The sequence below is a fragment of the Myotis yumanensis genome, unplaced genomic scaffold (genome assembly GCF_028538775.1).
Source record: "Myotis yumanensis isolate MYYU_CA2020_CCGP unplaced genomic scaffold, mMyoYum1.0.hap1 SCAF_1, whole genome shotgun sequence".
Taxonomy (NCBI): domain Eukaryota; kingdom Metazoa; phylum Chordata; class Mammalia; order Chiroptera; family Vespertilionidae; genus Myotis; species Myotis yumanensis.
The window spans coordinates 201,789,301-201,814,097 of NW_027223752.1; the positions used below are offsets into that span (position 1 = coordinate 201,789,301).

Sequence of the window (24,797 nt, forward strand, 5' to 3'; positions counted from 1 at the left end):
TTGAAAATGATTAATAAATCTCCCAAGGTTTCCTATGATTTCAAGGAGTAAAATCCTATTAGTAATCACATTTATCTCATTGGGAAATTTAAACCTGATATGTCAGATGTAACATGTTGGTTCAAGAATAGGATATTAGAAATGGTTTTTAAAAATAAAAACTATTGAGAAGGGATCCTGCACTGCATGGTAAATACTTTATCCTTAATGGATCACAGAGATGATAATGATGGTTTCTTGTTTAGAAGAATAGATGATAAGACATACATACTTTTCAAACAATTATTCTTTTGATGAATTAGGCAGTGGTATGAATAGGAAAGAAAACCTACAGTGAAAATAGGATTAATTTTAGACAATGTTTTGTGGTTTTCAAGGGCCAGATCTGTTCTAAAGGCAAAAATAAGAGATTTAAACAACCTAACTTAGAAAGGGAAATTTAAAAATTGCTAGTTATAAGAAACTAAGAATGAATGGGAAGTTAGAATATATGAAGATGTAAAGATGCAGGGCCTAATTTTTTTTAAAATAATAGAGAATGTAATCTTTTGAATAAACAGAGGTGAATAATTATGTTGCTGAGGTGACTGAAGTGTTTATCTGGAAAGTGAATCTTGGATGCCACCTACCTAAATATGATACACACGCCTGAATGCAGGGAAGATAGGACCCTGGGAAATAAGACAAGATTAAAGAAGGAGGTTAAAGACTATCTTCAGAGATATAATATGAAGAAATAAAATTTTAAAGTACTCCCCTCATCTAAGGTAAAAAATAGTGAGAGGAGAATAAAACGAGGAGTTTCTGACTTGGGGACTAGAAAATTAATATAGGAAATCAAGAAGATCACTGTGATGTCTACCACCGTGAAAGTCACTGAGTGAAAGGAAGGATATATATCCTGAAGGAAAAGATCACTGCCTGCGCACACTTCAAATCATAAATTCAGTGTCACTCTCTCCCAAAGTCATCATTAAAGTAACTTCTCGGCTGTCACAAGAAATTTTATACTTTCCTCAATAACTTTAAGAAATATCTTTAAAAACTAAATATTGTAAACATAGATTTAAACAAATGATCAGTCAATATAAAATATTATTTTCTTTAAATACATTTCAAATTGATCCAGTCATCTATATTTTATATATTCCAAGTTGATAAAATTCTTGAGAAGGAACTAAAATGGCACAGCAATATTATATTGGTTAATGCAACTGATCTTAAAAATCAAGGTCATAAAATATGCATTTAGAAAGTTTTTGCTAAAAGTTACCTTACTATTTTTTATATAAATTTAGATCATGATGATAGGCAAAATAGTTTTACATATTTTATCCATCTTCACAGCAGGCAAACAAACAGTGCACCATTAAAATCATATTATCTCGTGTTTTATTTAAACAACAATTATTCTATGGTTTCTGTAATCATTACATGTAAGATACTTCTAATAATAAATCTTATTAATAAGGATAGCTTTTTTCTTGGAGCATACCTATAAATTTTCTATACATGATATTATTGTAAAAATAAAGAAAATATTTCACTATGGAAGCAAATTAGTTCCTAAACTTTGGAGGCATTTTTAAGTCATTTGTGTTCTGTAATTTAAAACCTTGTCAAAAAGTTTGAGTATTCATATCTAAACACATTTTTACAAACTAACCATTAAAATTAAAAATTAAATGCTAAAAGAAGACTGAGCAATATTACGTAAATCAATATACTACAACAAATAAAAATAAACTAATAATGAAACAAAATACAAGAAGGGATTTGTTTTATTTTAATTTATTTTCTTCATATTTGAAGGTATATTTGTACTTGCTGTTCTTATTTAAGCAAAAGAGATATAGAATACTTAATATTATCACTGGATGATAGTTACTATATCACTGCCAAGTAACATATGAAAATCAGTTAAGGTTATATATAACATGGATCCCTGTAACAAATTCAACTTGGACACCACATATCCTAAATTATTTTATATTAATAGGGTGCAATTTACTTGAGAAAAAGTAATTTAAGAGCAGGAGCATCTGAATCTTTCTTAATCATAAGTCATAACTGTGATAAATTGTTTGTTTCTAAGTAGCATTTAATGTAACAAAAAGCTGACAGAAGCATGTTTAGACCAAACTAATAATCCTACTTTGGTAAGAAAAAATAATAATGTTGATCATAAAAATAAGTTCTGAATATATGCATCAGAAATGTCTTTTTTAGGATGGAGACATTTTTGGAATAAACTTATACAATTACCACCTTCCCAAATAAAACTATATTGTATTCTAAATAATTTCTTGCACTGACTAGTGTATTCTAGCTCTCCACAAATAATGCATCTATGCATTTTTATTGTAGTCAATTTAATTCTAATCACTTGCACACATGCACTATATGAGAGAGTAAGAAAGAGAATACAAAATAAATCAACCATAAACAAAACGGTAGATTAAGTAAAGTTCATTTAAAAAAAAAACACCTAAATTATGACCTAGGAACATTTTTACTGAAGCACACACATAAAATCATCATAACGTATACATATATGTATATATAAAGATCTTTAAATATCCAATATTATCTGAACAAGTTTTTTAGATATTAAGATGTGATTTTTTTCCCTCCAAATACACAGGTTGCCTTAAGTATGTATTAGACAGTATATTTTTACTTCTACAAAGACTATGAAAGTGCTCTATACCTGGGACAATGTGGAACTCTATGATGCTTAGCAGACTATATAGCCACATAATTGCTCATTTTCACTGCTTCCAACGAGGCCTGACAGCTCACCAGTTTATAGCAGTGGTGGATGACTAGAAAAAGAAAGTTCTTGTTTTCTAACTTCCTTTCAGAAAAGATTTCCTGAAAATTCAGGATTGAAAAAAAGGCTTATGAATAATGGAACACACTGCTACTACACTCAACCAGGTTTTATATCTTTGCAATATTCCTATCACATGGAGAAAGGTTCAGAAGTTACCAAAAAAAAGCAATGCATTTAATAACTTCTTAAAGTAACCACAACTGTAATAAATATGAAAAATCATTTCTAATTACCTCTGTTGAGTGACGCTGAACTGTTTATATCTCCAGTAATGAAGGAAGACTCTGACTGCTTTCGGACTGTGTCATTCCACATTCTACGAATTCGGCTCTTGATGGGGGAAAAGGAAAAGGAAATGAACTCTCCAAGTAGTGAATTCTCACAAAAATCATTTTTTTTTCTTTCTTAATTATACGAGACCTTTGTTTCTGGCATCTGGCAAATGTACAACATCTATATGCTGGCAGTACAGTGGCATGAGAACATCAGAAAAGAAATCAATGATAATAATTTGTTCTTATCCTATCTATTAAAAGAGTAATATGCAAATTGACCATCACTCCAACACACAAGATGGCCGCCTCCATGTGGACACAAGATGTCCGGCAGGGGAGGGCAGTTGTGGGCAACCGGCCTGCAGGGGAGCAATTAGGTGTTGATCAGGCTGGCAGGGGAGTGGTTAGGGGGCAATCAGGCAGGTAGGCAAGTGAGAGGTTAGGAGACAGCCTAAATGGGCAGTCAGACATCCCTCGAGGGGTCCCAGATTGGAGAGGGTACAGGCTGGGCTGAGGGACACCCCTCCCCCCCTGCACAAATTTCACGCACCAGGTCTCTAGTTAACTATAATTCTAAGTGCCTATACACAAAACAATTATAATTGTGAAAAGGAATAAATGTAATATACTATACCAATTTAAACATGTTGAAAATATATAGAAATGTTCTTGACACAGTTAGAATTTAATAATTTTAGTTTCCAAGGCAAAACAAATTATTTTTATTGTAATTTTAATGGGAATGGGATATTTCAGTATCTATTACATTGTCAGTTTTATTAACAAAATATTTAGTTCATGAATTAAAGATCTTGTAAGAAAGAGTTTGGTAAGAAAATAACATAGAATATTATTAAGATTCTACTGAACTTAATTGATATTTCCATTTATTTGTAAGAAGACCAATGTAATTTTAAAGGTTACATACTATCTTGACATTTCTTTTTTAAGAAAGAGATAAAGGAAGTTGATTTACCCTTATTCAGTGTTTCACAGTAGGAAGTTTTATAGAGAACTAAAAATTCTTACATGATTATTTATGTTCTAAAATGCAAAATTATAAGTGTTGGATAATTCAATAAAGCAATGTGGTATTTTCCCATTTTGGGGGGATTATTTTTCTGGTTTATTTATTTTGCTATTTTATTGAGTTAGAGATCAAAAGAGTATTAACAATCTTGGGAGGAGAAAACAAAATCTTTCAGAAGCTTTTCTAGGGCTGAAATAGTTATAAGCACTATTTATTACTACTGCCAGTGGTGAAACCAAGCTCACAAATGGGTTATGTTCCAAATATATTCGCACTCCTTGAATAATGGGAGTACCTAATCTTAAAAATTGGTTTTGTGAATCTTGGGACATGTTTATTCTTCAGCAGTATTATCTATAATGTTATAAAGGTCAGCAAACTCGCACATACACACACATATACAACAAAGCTAATTTTAATAAAAAGCATAATAAGAAAACTGGTGCAGGATTTGAGACCCTGATGACTTGAGAATATTTTTATTGGAAAATATTTCAAGGCTTCAAATTGAAATATTGAGAAGGAATATTAAGAACATTGGTTTAATTAATTAATTAATTAATTAAATATTAAGTACTCTCTACTATATGCAAAATACTAACCTAGGAAGTACAAAAGGGAAAAGCAAACCCAAAATGTCTAATCATGTATCCACAAATCTCCATAGAAGCATTAATTACTACAACTCAAAACTATGAACAACCCAATGACTATCAGTGGTAGGATAAATGAATAAATTATAGAATACACAGCAGTGAAATAAAAAAGGAATATAGCCTACTGCAGCAATGTAGATATCTGAGAAAAGAGGTTTCATGTGAATAAGTATCAAACATATGCAAAACAAAATGTAATGTTAAATGTTAGGATAACTGTTATATTTGGAGGTGAATGATTGAGAAGGGTTCAAAGGGTTTCTAAGGTACTACCAATCTGATATTATTTGACTGGGAAGGCATGATAAGTTTTGTAGACTTTTGTGACTATCTGTTATACTCTATAACTTTAAAAACAATTAGAATGTGCACATAATAAGGGCATATGTCCTTGTCTAGAAACACTGAGGATACGACATTGAAGAAGTGACATCTTAAACTGAGAGTTGACAAAATTGTGATTTGTTAGGTGACTTCTAAATGAGCTGCCCCCATTATCTCATCTTCTCTTAGTCTCTTCTACCTGGGCTAGCCACACCTATTATTCAGCATTCCTTACCATGCCAAACAAGCCTCTGCTTTAGGACTTGGTAAACCTGTTTCTTCTGCCATATACAGGTATGGATAGCTCCATCAATTTTAAGGCTTTGCTCAAAAATTTTCTCCTTCAAGAGACCTAACTCATGACTACCTTATTTAGAACTAGAGGCCTGATGCATGAAATTCATGCATGGGTAGGGTCCCTAGGCCTGGCCGTCAATCAAGGCCAATCTCTGGGGCAACTGGCAGGGCAATCGGGAGGCCCCTGCTGGCACCCGCCTTGGCTGGCCTGGCGCTGCCCACTCGCTGGCCCCACCCACCCCTGCTGCCACCAGTCACCTCCCTCTGCGGGGATTGTGCCTAAACCGGCAGTTGGACATCCCTCTCCCAATCCAGGACACTGCATGCACCAGTGACCATACTTTTCATACAGGTGAAAGGCATCTTGCTGTTGTATGGGCAGCTACATTTTGTTGCCCTGATTATAAAAAGTAGTACATAACATGATCCTTCTGAGGCAGAAGTACCATTTTCCCCATCTTCTGGATGGGGAAAAACTGAAGCAGTCGTTCTGCTGTTAGGGTCAATTTGCATATTATCCTTTTATTATATAGGATAGAGGCCTGGTGCACGGGTGGGGGCCGGCTGGTTTGCCCTGAAGGGTGTCCCGGATCAAGGTGGGGGTCGCGCTGGGGTACCTGGCCAGTTTGGGTGAGGGGCTGATGGCTGTTTGCAGCTGGTCACACCCCCTTCAGGGTGGGGGTCCCCACTGGGATGCCTGGCCAACCTGGGTGAGGGGCTGATGGCTTTTTTCAGGCTGGCCAAGCCCCCCAGTGACAGAAGCTCCCAGCCTCTCCTTTTTTTCTTTTTCTTTTTTTATTCTGGGACTTATTTACCTTCTATCATTGAAACTTTGTAGCCTTGAGTGGAGCTCAGAGCCGGCTGGGGCAGGAGGGAAGCTTGGCTTTCTCCATCGCCAAGGGCAACCCAAGCCTCCTGCTTGCTCCAGCTCTGTGGCCATGGCCAGCTGAAAGCAGGTATCTGGGGTTTATTTATCTTCTATAATTGAAAATTTGTTGCCTTGAGTGGAGCTCAGAGCTGGCTGCGGCAGGTGGGAAGCTTGGCTTCCTCCATCACTGGAGCAACCAAGCCTCCTGCTTGCTCCAGCTCCATGGCTGCCGGCTGCCATCTTGGTTGGGTTAATTTGCATAAAGTCGCTCTGATTGGCTGGTGGGCATGGCTTAAGGCATAGCGAAGGTGTGGTCAATTTGCATGTTTGTCTTTTATTAGTGTGGATATGTTTTTATTGATTTTGGAGAGAGAAGGAAGGAGGAGGAGAGAGAGGAACATTGATCAGTTGCCTCCCATACACACTTGGCTGGGGAGACCCAACCAACAACCTGGGCATGTGTGCAAATCAGTAACCTTTTAATGCATGGGGCGACTCTCAACCAAGTGGGCCACACTGGCCAGGGATTAAAAGAAAGATTTTATTTTATTCTTTTAAAATATATTTTTATTTATTTCAGAGAGGAAGGGAGAGGGAGAGAGATATAGAAACATCAATGATGAGAGGGAATCATTGATTGGTTGCTTTCAGCACACTCCCTACTGGGGATCCAGCCCACAACCCAGGCATGTGCCCTTGACCAGAATCGAACCTGGGACCCTTCAGTCCGCAAGCCAACGATCTACTCATTGAGCCAAACAGGCTAGGGCAAAAGAAAGATTTTAAAAAGGCATACTAAACAACATCTATTTTGGGGAGAAGGAAAAACTATTAGAATAAGTTAAGGAAATGAAAAGGAAAAGTTAGAAGTTTTTCTCTGGTGAAATGGCATAAGGATTGATTAAGAAGAGGTCTCAAGAAGGGGCAAATATATGGAACATGTTCTATTTGTTAACTTGGATGTTTAGTTCACAAATGTACAAATGTTCATTTTATTACTATGCTTCACAATTTAATAAATGTTATATACATTTTTACGTGTCAAATCATATAATAAAAGTTATTAATTCATCTAAAAAGTCAATAAAATAAATAAAATATAAATGACAACAATTAAAAGAAGGTCAAAGTGGGAATGACAATAGCTCAACCCATAGTTTTTACACACACACACACACACACACACACACACACTCACACCAAACCTAAATACATCTCAGTGAATACATGTTTATGTGATTATGGGTACTGCCAAACTTTTATTTATTTATTTTTAAATATAAGAGGGAAAGAGAGATAGATACATCAATGATGAGAGATAATCATTGATTGGTTGCCTTCTGCATGCCCCACACTGGGGATTGAGCCTGCAACCCAGGCATGTGCCCTGACGGGGAATCGAATCATGACATTCTGGTTCATTGTTCAATACTCAACCACTGAGCCACACTGACAGGGTAGTATTGCCAAACTTTTAAAAGTGATTAGCCATGGAGTAGATATAGGGGAGCAACTGGTGTGTAGTATTTTCACATTTTAGTCTTGTCAATGGATTTCCCTCCATTATCTACCTAGTATCCACATGATTTTTATTACATGTGGATGATATCCTGTCACTTACTTTTCTAAATCATCCCATTGGCTTTCTAAAGTAATCTGAATAAGATCTAAACTCAAATGTGCTTACAAATACCCATGGATCTGTCTTTACCCTTCTCCTTTGAATTCATCGCCCAATCACTTTTTCATTCACTTTAATCAATGGCATTCCTTCTATTCTGGAATTTCCAAGTTCTCCCCTACCTTATGGGCTTTGTATTAGATGTTCCAACATCTGGAATTCTTTCCCCCTGAACTCCCTTCCTATCATTCAGAATCTTGGCATACACATCGTTTTCCAAAATAGTCTTCTTCAGCACTGAATCCAAGGAGCCACCTGGACATTAGGCATCTGTTGGTTTATTGGCTTGTTAATAAATTTTCTCTCCTCCACAACTAGAATTGCAGCTTTCCAATCACAGGGGAAGTTATTTGTAATTTAACCATTTTTTTATTACATGTGGATGTATCTCCAAAGCTTAGAAGATTGCTTGGCATACTACAGGAGACACTCAATATTTCTCAAATAGATAGATATAGATATAGATATCTCTCTCTCTCTCTCTCTCTCTCTCTCTCTCTCTATATATATATATATATATATTTATGGATATTACTATTTTAGAAGTTCTATTATGTGAAAAGGCATCCATACTCCTAAAACTTACCTTAACATCAGTATTTTAGATTTTGCTTATGAGAGGTCAGTTAATATGAAATATGTTTATTACTTTTACTTAAACATACTGGATTTAAGTAACTTTCATTTTATGTTGGCCTGGAGTGTCATTTCTTTTTTTTAAAATATATTTTATTGATTTTTTACAGAGAGGAAGGGAGAGAGATAGAGAGTTAGAAACATCGATGAGAGAGAAACATCGATCAGCTGCCTCCTGCACATCTCCTACTGGGGATGTGTCCGCAACCCAGGTACATGCCCTTGACCGGAATCGAACCTGGGACCTTTCAGTCCGCAGGCCGACGCTCTATCCACTGAGCCAAACCGGTTTCGGCTGGAGTGTCATTGTTAATTAGAATTAGTATTACATTAAGCATAGGAATATAATGTATGGTTTTTAGTCAAGATTAGAATTGTGATATTAAAATTATAAAAGTGAAAAAATATAATACAACTTTAAAATACATAACTGTAATAATGACACTAATAAATGGTAGCTGCTCCAGTTTATTGAGCACACACAATTTGTTTTAAGTATTTTGTATTCATTAGCTTAGTATTCCTAACAACATAAGAAATCAGTATTATTACCACCACTTTACAGATGAAAAAAAACTGAGCGTTCAATGAGATTAAGTAACTTGTGTCAGAGCAGATATATGGCAAGGATAATATTGACACCATGGTCTACCCAGCCACCAAGTTAACGATTATTCTATTGAGCTGCATTGCTCTATCTTGTAGCTTAGAAGTATTGCTAAACACTGCACAACATTGTTGTAATATAATAAATGAAAGTCCCCAATATCATGTTTTCTTAATGGCAAATTTCAATAAAATGACTACAGGATGATGGCTGGTGAGCTCAATTATATGAAAAACATGCAGAGTCTAACCAAGCTGGATGATATACAGAATCTCAGCAATTTCAATTTAAAAGTTGTGGAAAAGATTACTACAAGAAGAGGAGGTAGGGACTATCAGGTTGACAATGAAAGCATGTATTATAAGGGGCTTGTGCTGGAAGCATCATTAGGTGTGCCCCGACTCTTACGTGAGACTTCAGATTTCTAACTGGCAAGTTTCTAGTTCTAAACTAAGAAATCTCAGCCCACCTAGTTGCGACATCTGGTCCCCTAACTTGCAACCTTAATAAGACATAGAAATAATAAGACAAATCAAATTCAAATGACTAATAATTGTGTATTATATCTATATAATAAAAGCCTAAGTGACCATTACCGTGGAATGACCAGAATGACCGGTTGCTATGATGTGCAATGACCATTTATGAGAAAGTTCAAGTGCTAGTTATGTGTGTACAACTGTACAGTGGATGTGTATGAGAGAATCAGATATATTAAATTTGTAAATGATATTTAATGGTTACAAGGATAGCCCAGCTGCATGGCTCAGTGGTTGAGCATCAACCTATGAACCAGGAGATTGAGGTTTGATTCCCTTTCAGAACACATGCCCAGGTTGTGGGCTCAATCCCCAGTGTGGGGCATGCAGGAGGCAGCTGATCAATGATTCTCTCTCACCATTGATGTCTCTATCTCTCTCTCCTTCCCTTTCCTCTTTGAAATCAATAAAAATATATTTGTAGGTTACAAGGATATTTAATTTCCTAAGTGTATGAATTAAATTGTCTAGGGAAATTTAATCTGCTAACTTTATAAACCAATTAAGCAATAATCAAAGAACAAACGAAGTGATCTTTCTTACATTATGTAAAATTATCAAATTTACAAATAATAATTAGATTTATAGGTTGAGCTAAAAGAGTTAAGAAAATACTGTCTTTATCTATAACTTTATTTAAATTCAAGTCTTCAGAAAATTTTAATCAACAACACTGAAAACATGATTGTTTCTCCCACTGAATAATGCAATCTTAAAAATATTAGCCTGCTAGTCTGAACCCAAACCCAAGCATGACCCACATAATGCTAGGTCTCTTATTTAACTGGCTCATTCTAGTCTCCTGAAGTTGCTGAAATTTCTACATAATAACCATTAGACTAACACTGTGGCCTGGGACAAATGGTTGACAGGTTCCCTAAAAGTTTACAGTTTCCCTGGTGAAGGACAGTGCAGCTACTCTATCTAGTGTCGGGCTGATGGCAGTAACATTTAGACTAGTTTAAACAAGAAAGCTGTTTCAGTATCCTTCCATCCCCTGATAAATTCTTCAAGTAATCTGCCAACAACACGTTATGAGTTAGAACTGTTTTTACTAAGCGTACCATTTAATAAGTAAATACTTTTAGTATGTGATAGAGAATTATTAAATTGGTTTAAAGAAGCAATTAACTCAAGAATCACCTATGTAAAATATTCATATTTTAGAATTTTGGTTGAAATGCCCAATTCCTTTCCCACCTCTGAACTCACTCCACTGAACCAATTTGAAATCATTAATTGTTACACAAACTTAGACCCTACATTTCATGATTTTATTGCAATTTGGATTCTTAAATTTTTGTCATAATCATGCCTGTTTGAGATACACTAAAAGTTGATGTGTTAAACACTTGGGATAGAAAATAGAGCTGATCAAGAAAGGGAGGCATTCCATAACAAAATATAGGTGAAAGGTATTTCATTTTAATTAATAAATATGGCTTACCTGTGAGCCTGTGGAGTAGCGTCCAGGAGTTCGAGAACCAGATGTTTTCCCTGAGCCAATGGAACTCTCTGTACTTTTGCCACTACAACAATGTGTCCGCAGGCATTTCCCGTACTCTTTTCGTACCTAGCCAATTAAACAGTAACCTCTATTAGTAAGTCATCATTTCAGCTAGGAACTATGGTATAAAATATATGAGTATTATTTTTAGATAACATAATTATCTCTTTGCCATATAGACACAAGAAAGTCTGTTCAGCATATTTTTACCATATAAAATAATGATATTCATACCATTTAACTTGAAATTTTTCTTAGAGACTTTTAAAACACACACTTCCAATCACACCATAACAATATACCTCTTAGATCAAAGAACCAAATTGTAAGAATCCTCTAGATGCTATTGTAGGCTCATAAATTTGATGTGAAGTACCCTATTGGTGCAACTGGCTTTACCCAAAAATCTAGCAAGGAATTTATAGAGAGAGAAGTAGGGACTGAGAAAGGGAGGAAGAGTGTGAGAGAAAGAGAGCAGAGAGAGAAAGTACTTAAAGACAGCAAAAAGGAATGCATTAGGCTTAAGCATTTTTTAAAAATGAGTTCAAAGAGAGGGAGAGAGGGGTAGAAACATCAATGATGAGAGAGAATCATTGATTGGCTTCTTCCTGCACATCCCCTACTAGGGATCAAGCCTGAATTCCAGGCATGTGTCCTGACCAGGAATGGAACCCTCATGGGCCCACGTTCAACCATTGGGCCCTATTGGCTGGGCAAGCATTTCTTTTACATGTACTACAGTGGGGCCTTGACTTACAAGTGTCCCGACTAACAAGTTTTTCGAGATACGAGCCGTCTCTCGGCCGATTTTTTGCTTTGAGTTGCGAGCTAAAATTCGGGTTACGAGCCAGCTTCAGATACCCCACCGCTAGTTGGCGCAGTGAACGTCACAGTGAACGCCACAACATCAGCCCAGCATCACGTGGCTCACTCGTTCACTTTATGATTTGACATACGAGTAATTTGAGTTACGAGCTCCTCCATCACAGAACGAATTAAACTTGTAAGTCAAGGCCCCACTGTATATTTCTTTGAAGTTTATTTCTCTTAAAAGATCAAATTTGCAACTTCAGAATATAAGATTCAAAATATTTAAAATGTATTTTCTTGAAATAGTTCTATTCAATAATCATAGAGAAATATGGTTGCTTTTCTTTATAGTACTGATGGTTAAATTCTTAATCCAGTTATAATATAAAACACAGGAAAAAGGAGAAAATATTTTTAAATGGATGCTTTCAAACAGTAAACAATTATATCAACTATTTGGGGGGGAATTTTATCATGTTAAAAATTTTTATTATTGCCTATTTAATCAAACATAACACACAAAAATTAACAATAACTGACCTAAATCATACCTCCACTACCAACATCAACAAAAATAATACCAACCATGTGTCCATTAACTAAAACACATTCTGGGACATGTTATTGGTTGGCTATACATCCACACATTTATATTCATTATGAAGTAACATGGTACATACGTTCTTCTTAGCTCTTTATATACTGACTTCACATCAGTTCATCTTTCCACAACTTGTGACCATGTAATATTCCAATCTAATTTTATTTCAAAGTAATTAAAAATATATACTTTTTGAAGACTGTTATTTATAATAAAAAACAAAATAAGTGAATGATATATTAAAATTAGTAATAAAAACTAAAACATGATACCTTAATATTCTAAAGTTTTATTGTAGCACAGATTTAGCAAATTAGGAAAAGAATGAACTCAGATTTGGTTGAAGAACTTACATGTATGGAGTGACTATTTTGAGATAGGAACAAGAATATGGAGTCAGGTGAGTCAAAACATGGAGTGCCTGCTGTAACCAGGCAATGGACCAAGAAAGACTTCTCAGAACAGAGGACTTCTGAGAAACTCTTCAAAAGATAGGTTGGAATTAGGCAGTTTAGAGGATTAGGTTGATGAAAGGACAGATAAAAGAGACAAGGCATTCTAAGTGTTGAGGAGTATGTGAGCCAAACAGAGAGGCATGATGTACTAATCTTTGAGGCCTTTCTCTGATATGAAATGCCAAATTACATATCTTTAATATACTTCAGATTGTATTGGTCTGTTTTCTAATCAATCTCTTCCATGCTACATTTATCAATAATAAAAAAAATACTTATTTTGATTCAGTGTTTATCAGCCAATTCATATTTTGTTGATTTATTAAAGAAATAAGCTTTTGCCCACATACATGTGTATCCTGGATATGTGTGAGTTTCGGGGAGGGTGGGATAAAGATGCTTCTAATTTTTAATCACTAATTGACAGGAATTGTACTAGGCCCCTCCCTAGTAATGACTCTGGAAAATGATTATTACCTACATTTTACAGATAAGTACACTGAAAATGTTAAGTAATAAAAGTAAACTGAAAGAATAAAAAGGTTAAGAAATGTGCCTTATGTGAAAAGAGTCAAAATTTCATGGGTGTTCTATGATCAGAAAGTTTCAGGAGACTATATTTCAAACATTAATATATGACCAAAGAAAGCATTATATATTATTAATATTATTATTAAAGAAATCTAATAGGGTTATTCCTTCTCTGTACCTGGAAAAAAAGACAATTGTTTTAATTAGATTTGAGAGACCTTAAAATAATCTCTACACAAAGGTAAGCACTATCAATTACAGCTTATTAATTTGTACTGAATTTATGAAGCATCTCCATGAACCTAAAGTTTGATCATAACCTACATCCTACTGTTTTTTTCCTAATATACTCAATTCCTAATTTCTCTTTTTAGAAGAGAAAGTATTTTTTTAATGAAGTGATTTAAATCTAAACAAATCTTTTTAGAGAGAGAGAGGAGAAGAGAAAAGAGACGAGAGAGAAGAAAGAGAAACACTTCCCTTCTTATTACAAGGGCAGCAGTATTGTATAAGCCACAGGAATTCATCATGGACTATTTACATTTTCCAACAAAGGTTACATGTTCTGAACTAATTATATAGATAATCAGCATATCAGGATACCTAGTGATGCCAAGTCCCACATTTCGCTATATTACTTACTGGACCATGTCTATGAGATATTTTTCTTTACATTACAATAAAAGTTATTTGATTGTTCAATCATTTGCATTTTCTAATCTATTATTCCACATGATATTCCACCTTGCCCCAATAAAATATGTTATTCTTTCAATGTGGGGTTGTTTTAGAATAAGAAGATGGGAAAGAAAATATGCCTTACCAATGGAACATTTCTTTGATACACTTAAATCAGAAATAAAATAAATCTGAAACTCTAAGATGTAACACATAATTTAATGCATAACAAAAGAAAAGGTGATAACTTTAATGTCATCAATGGAAATACTAGTGACACAATCATGCAATCCATACACAGAAAAAAAATGACAAGTCAGCATTTGATTTTTGTTAATGAGTTGAACCCTATTAAAAATAGCTCAAAAATGAACTATTCCACATTTCTCTAATGAAAATGTATGAGCAACTACATTAGCAAGGGAATATTTTTGAAATTCAATCAGATGGCTTAAGAAAAACTTCCAAAAAGTTATTATTTTTAAAATATCCATACTACCCAAAACCATCTATAAATTAAATGCAATCTCTATCAAAATTCCAATGGTATTTTTAACAGAGATAGAAAAAAAATATCCTAAAATTTGTACAGATCCACAAGAGACCCTTAATAGCCAAAACAAATTTGAGAAAGAACAAAGAAAGAGGCATCACACTTCCTGATTTGAAACTATACTATAAAGCTATATTAATACAGTATGGTACTATCATAAAAATAGACACATAGACCAACAGAATAGAGAGCCCAGAAATAAAACTTTGCATATATGGTCAACTAATAATTGACAAGGAATCCAAGAATTCTCAATAGGAAAAGGACAATCTCTTCACTTAAATGGTGTTGGGAAAACCGGATAACCAGATGCAGACAAATGAAATTGAATCCCTATCTTACACAACTCACCAAATTTAACTAACAATGGATTAAAGACAAACATAAGGCCTGAAACCATAAAACTCATAGAAAAAAACAACAACACATGGGAATAGCCCTGGATATTGGTCTTAGTAAATACTTTATGGATAAGACATCAAAAGCAAAAATTAATAAGTAGAACTACATCAAACTGAAATGCTTCTATCCAGCAAAAGAAACAATCAATAGCCCTGGCTGGGCAGCTGAGTTGGTTAGAGCATTGTCCCAATACATCCAAGTTGTGGGTTAGATCCCTGATAAGGGCACACACAAGACTCAACCAATGAAGACATAAAAAAATAGAACAACAAATTGATGTTTCTCCCTTTCTCTCTCTCTCTCTCTCTCTCTCTCTCTCTCTCTCTCTCTCTCTCTCCCTGCCTCCCTCTCTCTCTGTAAAAAAAGAAACAATCAACAAAATAACAAGGCAATCTACAGAATGAAAGAAAATATTTTCAAATCATATATCTGATAAGGGGTTAACATCCAAAGTATATAAAGAACTCATACAAATCATTAGCAATTAAAAAATGGATGGAGGTCACGGATAGTTATTGATCCTAAGAAGACATACAAATAGCCAGTATGAAAGATGCTCAACATCCCTAGTTAGGGAAATGCAAATTAAAACCACAATGAGATGTCACCTCACACTTGTTAGAATACTAAGCTTCTCAAAGATAAGGGATAAGTGTTGGTGAGGATATGGAGAAAAGGGAGCCTTTGTGCACTGTTGGTCGGAATGTAAATTGGCACAGCCATGAAAAACAATATGGAAGTTTCTCACCAATTAAAAATAGAACTTCCATATGATCTAGCAATCCCACTTCTAGGTATTTATCCAAAGGAAATGGAATCACAGTCTTGAAGAGATATTTGCACTCCCCTGTTTCCTGCAACATTATTCACAACAGCCAAGATATGGGAACAACCAAAGTGTCCATAAATGAATGAATGGGTACTGCATGCCGTGCATATATACAACGGAATATTTTTCAGCCATGAGAAAGAAGGAAATCCTGCCATTTGCAACAACATGGATGAACCTAAAGGGCATTATGCTAAGACAGAGATAAATACTGTAAGAGATAAATACTGTATGATCTCAAATGTGGAATCTAAAAAGCTGACCTCATAGAAACATAGTAGAATGGTGGTAGCTAGAGGTTTGGTGTTGAAGAAATGTGAAGATGTGGGTCAAAGGCTATAAACTTCTAGCTAGAAGATGAATAAGTTTTGGGGATCTAATAGACAAGATGATTATAGCAACGATACTCCATTGTATACTTGAGAGTTGCAAAGGGAGGACATCTTAAATGTTCTCACCACAAAAAAGAAATAGAAGTTATGTGAGGTGATGGAGGTATTAGCTAACACATTTCACAACACATATGTGTATCAAATGAACACACTGTAAACCTTAAATTTATAGAATGTTACATCTCAATTTTTAAAAAAAAGAATCAAAGAAAAATCTCCTAAGACCACTTCTGCAATTTCACAGAGAAGTACCTTGTTTGTGTTTTTACTTTTTTTCCCCCCTTAGGGAGGACAATAATCCTGTGTTCTTTATGTTCTCTGATTTAGGCCATGTTCTTGATGCCAATAAAAATGCCACAAAAATTTAAAAATTTCAAACACAGAATGGATGAAAAAACAATATGCTATTATACATTATTATAAATCATGAAAGTATGTTTATATATAAGGATTTGACTATTTTATTCATGAAGGGCCAGGCAATCTGTATTTTAAGCTTTGTAACCCAAGGAGCAAAACTAAGAATGTTGTCACATTCTTATTTAAAATTTTAAATATAACCATTTAAAATGTAAAAGTCATTTTTGGTTGATGGGCTGTAAAATATTAAAGGCAGCTGAATACATTTGGCCAAAGAGCCGTAGTTCGCTAAACTCTGTTCTAATGAATCATGAAATCGAACTTGACATATTTTTTGAAAATTTCAATGTTAAATAAGTTAAATATATTAAAAACTCTAGACTTAGATTTGGATTGTGAGGTTTAATATATCTACCTAGATATCAAACTCAATTTCTAGTTACATCAGTGATGTGTATTTGCAAACACCCTTCTCAGTTTTTGCTTTACATCCTATCAGTCCCTCAAATGAAAAATTTAAAGAGAGAGATATCTTTACTCTATTTTCCAAAGAAAAATTTTAGGTATTATTTCTTTCTTAGAAAAAAATATTCACATTTTGTCATTTCATTTTCAGACCCACCTCTAAATATCTCATAATTATTACCTCATGTTACACATGAGGACATTGGGGCATGAAAGGTTCATTACCTTGCCCAAAGTCACAGAAGCTTTAAGAGGACTAACTAGGATTCAGACCCAGACAGTCTTAGCTTTGTGCTCAAAACTATAAATACCATTTCTTACCACTTCTTTTTTTAATTTTCACCTGAGGATATTTTTTTCCATTGGTTTTGAGAGAGAGTGGAAGGGAGGAGGAGGAGGAGGAGGGAGAGGAGAGAGAGAGAGAGAGAGGGAGAGAGAGAGAGAGAGAGAGAGAGAGAGAGAGAGAGAGAGAGAGACATTGATGTGAGAGAAACACATTGATTGGTTGCCTCCTTCATGAGACTGAACTAGGGTCAGAGATTGAACCTACAACCCAGGAACTTGCCCTTGACCTGGAATTGAACCTGTGACCCTTCAATGTGCAGGACAATGCTCTATGCACTGATCAATCTACACTGGCCAGGTCAAATATCACATTTTTAATAGAGTTAAAGAGTATAAGATGAGATAATCAATATTGAGATTAAAAAAATTCAACGAAAGTATTTAGTTGCTAAAATTAACTTTTGAAATGAATATTTTAGGTCCTTGTAGATGTGAAAAAAAAAATCACAAAGTAGACCAGTATAAAATTAAATATTGCATCCTAATCATCCTACTCCTAGATTTTATAAAACATGTTTTTAAAGAAAAGAAGTACAGAGACCATTACTAAGTACTACATTATTTTTAAAAAATATAAATAATCCCCTAGCTAGTTTGGCTCAGTGGGTAGAGCATTGGCCTGCGGACTGAAGGGTCCTGGATTTGATTCCAGCCAAGGGCACATGACCAGGTTGTGGGCTCCATCCCCAAGAGGGGGCATGCAGGAGGCAGGCTATCAATGATTCTCTCTCATCATGGATGTTTCTATCTCTTTTTCCCTTTCCCTTGCTGAAATAATAAAAATATATTTAAAAAATATACAAATATTATTATATCATGAAATGTTTATAGATTTATATTTTCTAGTATATAAAAACTAGTTTTTAAAGAAACTAAAAAATATATATTTTCTACGCCATGCCACATATATGTATACATATATATAATGTGTGTATGTATACACACACCATACCTCCATAACATCTTAGAAAAGCTACTTCCTATGATACAAATTCCATGTATCTGCCAATAAAAATATTAGTATTTATTGAAAAAAAAACCAGAACTATAAGTTCCAGTCTACAAGAATGCAATTTTTGTTCAGTGTCCAAATCAAACTACATTTTGATTTTTTTTCAGTTAAACACATTCACCAACTATTGTGCTTATATTTTGTGCTTGTTTTGTCTTTACTATTTAAAAAATTAAATCAATGAAGTAACATACTTCTTAGAGGAAAACATATCAAGAATGATTTCTGTTATGGTTGCTTTGCTATCATAAGATATAGGCCATTTATTCTGAAATAGAGAATTCTAGCTTACCTTCTTTTGTAGAACACAATGGAAAATGAATATAAACATTCCTTGTAGAGAATTGAAAATAGTGAAGAGATATGCCATGATGACTGTGCTTTCATTAATATACATGAGTCCAAAGGCCCAGGTCAATCCTAACAGGCAGAGAAGAGCTATTGCACCTATAACCCATGACCTGTAGAGAGAAGAAAAAATTAAGGGTTATCAAATCATTGGTTTTTAATGAACACAATCATATCATATCAAGAAAACTGACACTGAAAAAATGTTACAGAAAGTTCTATTGACAGAAAATGCAAGACAGGTGGTATAAGTACTTTAAGATTTTTATGGAGATACAAGTTTTCAAGTTTGAGGAGTTATACATGAAAATGTTATGAACACAGAAATTCATTTAAGCAAAAGCAGACTGGCACTATTAGATTTTTCATGTATTTGCAGCACATGGGTAAATGATATGAGGATGTAATTATGAATGGCAAGGGAGAAAAAAGCCTATAAAGCTATGATAGTCTCCACTGGTCTCATTGGTATAAAAACAACTATTTGATTGGACTCTTTCCAGTAGTGCTTCATCTGATACACTTTTACCCCATTTTTCCATATTTCCTCTTTTTCCATAAAATTTTTAGTGTTTACTGATAAAAGCAGAACTATTATTAGAAGGAACCAGTATATGGAATACATGTATGAATTTTAAAAGTTCTATTAGCATATATATATATATATATTCTATATTACTTTGGGCTAGATTTCAGAAATCAGGCAACTGGCAGCTTTGTTGAACAGAAGCTTAAAGGCTCAGGCACCTTCATCTCTTTGAAGTGTCTGTGAACTCAAGGGAGAAAATGAAGCTGAGAATGGGGATGGAGTGGTATGAACAAAGTAGTCTAGAAGGAAAGACAAATTCCCAGTCTCACTCCATTCCCTAGTTTCCTCCAAGCTGCCATCCGCAATAGTAATCAACAGGTAGCAAAAGTCCATATATTTGTGCTTATGTGTCATGTATTTATTATCAGCATAGAATGAGTACTTCCAATAGATAGGAATCCAATAACTGAAAATGTAATCCTTCTCAACTCCCCTCTACGAACATAGGAGACTAGGTCCAACACAGTCTATATCGCTGTACACTCATGAGCTAGCCCTCTCTTCCCTTTCCCAGCAGCACACCTTCCTCGAATAGGGCACACTAATAGTTTTTTCCACCAGGCTGCTATCCTCCACTTACACTAAGAAAGAACTATTTACTGGGATTAAAACTTTGCAAAATGAAGGGGTAAAAACTCACATATGTTTGCCATAAGCTGAAGCTGGGTCTAATGAACTTTTCAGAGAACTGCATCTTAAGAAAGATATGGTCCCAAGTAGTCAACTATGATTGAAGTCTTATTCAAATTAATCTCAAACATTTACCTCTTTGTTTACAACATGAACCACTATATTTCAGATTTAAAGATCCACTAAATTTAACATGTGTTATTTAAAACATTAAAATTTTTTTCATTAAATTGCCTTATTATAAAATATGTAATGATGCCTTTATAATTAAGGAGCTATTTAGCATTAACATTCTTAAATAAAGAATATCTAAAGGAAGCTTGCAATTGTATGTGTCATGCTTATATGGTTTAGAAAACATCTTAGACAGTTATATTTTAATCTACAATTTAGATCCAGATATGGGAACTTTCAAGGTAAACTCTCAGCCTCTTACAGACATTGGAAAAAGGAAAAATGGGACGAATTGCCATTAAATCAGGCAAAATGCTACTTTGATTTAGAAATAAAATTATAGAATAAAATACTCAAGTCAGCTATTATCCACTAGAAAACACATTATGGGCCCAACAGTTAATAATATAAAACTGCAATGAGCCCAATTTCTAAAGAAAAAAAAAATAAGCAAGAGCATGAAGAAATAAGTGAAATGGCATTGGAGAAAATGAAAACAAAGGACTCTTCACCAGAAGAACAAACTGAAAGTCCGGAACAAGGTCACCAAGAGGTAGCCAATTTTATGTCTGGTGTTGCAGGACATGTAATTTTAAAATGTTCAAATGAGAAAAGCCCAAATATGAATATTTATGTTTACTTTTATTTGATTAGTACAGACTTGTAGCTTTGCTTCAGAAATTTAAAAGCTATATTTATAAAAAATGAGATCATTAATCAAGTGACATGTGTCAAACTGAAAGAGATAATATCGCAAATGTAAAATTTAATTTTTCAAGGAGGCATTGTTTCCCTTTTTGGACAGTTAAAATAGAAAGTCATTAATATCAATTGCAATTGGGTAGTTTCATACCCATAGATCATTTTAAAGATACACTACTAAATCGCAGAGTAATTTTAGATGAATGATGTCCAACCAAACAACAGAAATGAGGACAAACAGTACAGAGGAACACATCACAATGAAGGGAGAGAGCTATCAAGAGTCTGTACCACATGAGTTACTAATACTGTGGCACTGAATTCAGATGATATCCAATTAAAAGAGGTGAAGCAGAATTTTTGTGTTTTTTTGGCAGTACACCTGCAGCATATGAATTCTGCAAAGAAGTTGTAGGCCTGAGTTTTTTCCTGCACAGTTTGCTCTTCTGCCTCTATGTGAATGACAGAAGCTCTAATGAATTTTCAGTACGGATCTGACAGCTGGTTCATGGGACCACACTGATAAATGGGATTTATCAGCCATTCAGGTCATTCTTACTTGATGAAGGGTCTGTTATCCTCATAGCTAAAGAATGCATAGACATAAAGACAAGAACACCAACATTAGCATTTTATGACAGAATTTCATATGAAAAATATCCTCCTGGTCCCCAAAGGCCTCTGTCCCCCACCTCCCTAAGAGGCATCAAAACCTTCCCTTTATATTCCAAAGGTAAATCCTAAAATGACCATGAGAACTTAAATAACAAGGAATAAAGTCAGTTTTACAAAACTGTAATATCCCTTATGAGACTGAGAAATTCCATTTTTTTTCATCCTGTGCTCATATTACTTGTGACTTGACAGAGACATTTATTTCTTAGAGATCGCATTTCTCTAGAGAATGAGAAATCTTATGAGCAATCTGAAAAAGGCTTAAGGGCATACTTAAAAAGAGAGATTCCGTGTCACCTAAAGATATCCTTATTCTGTAACATTAGTAGGTGAGATTACTTAATTATGGACAGTATGCACCTAAGTAATTTTAACTTGCAGATAACTGACCTGTCTTAAATCTGAACATTACAGCTCTTTGAAAATAATTGATCCTGACTATTTTAGAATTCTTTCTGTTAGTTTACCAAGAAAATTTTTGAATAATCTTGTGTGGAAATAGGAGCAAACATACAGCACCTGTTCATTATTACTGATATTTACTAATTTATTATCATTCTGATAAAATAAGACCCCAGTGCTAGATTAGCAAAGATAAGGAACATTGTGGATTGTCATTTTACAAACACAGATGCTGCTCAGTGCATTGCAAGAGAAAAGGAAGAAAAATTGTCTGCTCTTTTCTCATACCTCTTGCCAGAGGCAATGGTTTCTGATATTATGCATATACAAATAAGCTTTTGGAAAGGTCTCAACTGTGATGCATTTTGAATAAAGAGGACTACTGATGAAAACCTCCCTCTCCAGAAAAATAAAACAGTAAAGAATGGAGTGAGAGCTAGAGATTTGAAGCCAGTTTGCCTGGGATTTATTTCCTAGCTCAGCCATGTACCACCTAAGCAACATTTTAACCAATAGTTTTGTCAGTTTATGCATCTACGAAATGGTGATAATTATAATCTAACTCTCTTGTGATAATGAAATGATATACTATACATAAAGTGCTAGAACAGTGCCTGACACATATGTGCTGTGTTCAGTAAATATTAAATAGTGGTTATATTTTTAAAGCTACAGTCGCACTGAAAATATAGAATTTCTCCCCCAAAGAATAAAGCACCAAATAATAAATGTTGATTATCTAAATCGATTTGAGGACATTTTAGGAGTATTATCATGCAGTAAAAGAGATGTGGTGGAAATGAGTTGGTGGATGGCACAGGCAGTGACTGTGCCGTCTAATATGGCAAGTACTGGCCACATGGGTTTATTTAGAATTAAATTCATTAAAATGAAATAAAGTTTAAGGTTCTGATCCTGAGTCATACTGATCACATTACAATTATTCAAAAGCTTCCATAGCTGCCATACTGTCCTCACAGAAACTTCTAATGGGCAGTGCTGGACTAGGACACTAAACAAAAAATTTAGGCAAAAAATGAAATTCTAAGAGATATTTAAATAATGCCATGGATGTGTGAAAGATAAAGAGAGGGGTGTTTCTAAGAATTGATCATATTCAACAGTTGTGAACTGTGCCTATAGCAACATGTAAAATTTATAGAAAATAACATGCTATTTATTGCATAACATGCATTCTCATCGCATCAGTATATCCCATCTGTGATGCCAAGTTCATGATTGGAATGGCTCTTTCTACCCTAATTTGTATAGTACAATGGCAAGTAAAGAAATTTACAGAAGTTAGCATACAGAAATACATACCAAAATGGTCTACAAATCTGTATTAAGCTATGTAAATATTTCAAAAAATAGAATACAATACTTGCACAGTGAGATGTTTTACCTTTAATGTAAAATATCAAAAAGAGAGTCATCTGGGTGCAATTCAGCAATTTTTGTTGGCAATTGTGGGGATCATCCTGTTGTACCAGTCAATAACAAATATTGTAAATCCACCTCCACCTACAGTTGGCTATAGCCATGTATATAAGTAGTGTCCACTGGGATGTGAAGAGAAATGAATTGTGACATTTCTGGGTCTTGCTAATTAAAGGACTGGAACTGGGCTTCCCTTGTCACTTTTTCCTTCCCCCTTTACTAGAAGAAAGTGACAGTAGAGCCTCAGACCTATCAATTGAAACTGTTCATCGATGTGGAGCCACCATGTTAGATTTAGACCACCTCCTTCTAAAGTCTTATAAAATAAGGTTAAGGTGCTATTTTAGAGTATTTTTACAGTGGCTTAGCCTGTAATAATTAATAAAGCATTTAATTTTATCTTTTAGCTATATAAAATTCCAAATTCATATTCCATATAAATATTCATGCTAGAGGAAAAGAGCCATTCATTAAGATTACTTCCAGAGTGACATAAATAATATACAATGCTTCATAATCTGAAGATCACTAAAGTTTATCCATAATATGTCAGCGCCTTCCATCATTTTGTCAGATATTTTATTGGCTTAGAGAATCTACCTTTATGTCTCTCCACCAAATCCAAATTAAATTGATTGTAATTTTGCCACCAATTATGCTGGCAAAGCTATACACTCTTGATTCATTATTTTAATTCTAAAAAAGAAATATCTATCTTAAAACTAGTTTATCAAGCTAAGTAATTTTCATTCTGATTTACCAATGCAGGTCGATTGAAACAAAAATCTCATTCCAGGATATATGACTAAATCATTTTTACTTCAGCTTTTCAAAGATTTTATAAAAATATTGACACAAAGGCCTAAGATGCTCTTAGCAGATGATAACAGAAACTTATATTTATAATTTATAATAGGTAATTTGCTGAAAATAAAATAACCTGTATATACAATTTTGAAGAAACAAATAAAACAGTGTCTTCTTTGGCAAATACATTTTTCTTTTGTGAAACATTTTATTTTATTATTACTAACATCTAAAATTAATAACTTTATTTAAATATTAATGTCACATAATTTCTTTAAAAGTGACAATTAGAATGAAAATTAAAAATTCTATGGGTCTCTGCATAGATAATGATTATGCAT

The 24,797-nt window shown here is 34.2% G+C and overlaps 1 protein-coding gene across 24 annotated transcripts in view; it reads right to left on the bottom strand.

Moving 5' to 3' along the window:
• The window catches only part of ADGRL3 (adhesion G protein-coupled receptor L3), a 764,879-nt gene that overhangs the window by 22,336 nt on the left and 717,746 nt on the right, over positions 1-24,797 (bottom strand). For 15 of the 24 annotated variants that reach the window (XM_070395881.1, XM_070395997.1, XM_070395993.1 and 12 more), the window contains 4 exons: positions 21,692-21,718; positions 18,982-19,150; positions 11,197-11,322; positions 3,070-3,166 (listed from right to left, as the gene is read on the bottom strand). In XM_070395881.1, coding sequence (XP_070251982.1) covers positions 3,070-3,166; positions 11,197-11,322; positions 18,982-19,150; positions 21,692-21,718 — 419 coding nt within the window. The remainder of the gene's footprint in view (positions 1-3,069; positions 3,167-11,196; positions 11,323-18,981; positions 19,151-21,691; positions 21,719-24,797) is intronic. The other 9 variants (XM_070396008.1, XM_070395986.1, XM_070395943.1 and 6 more) reach the window with 1 other exon arrangement.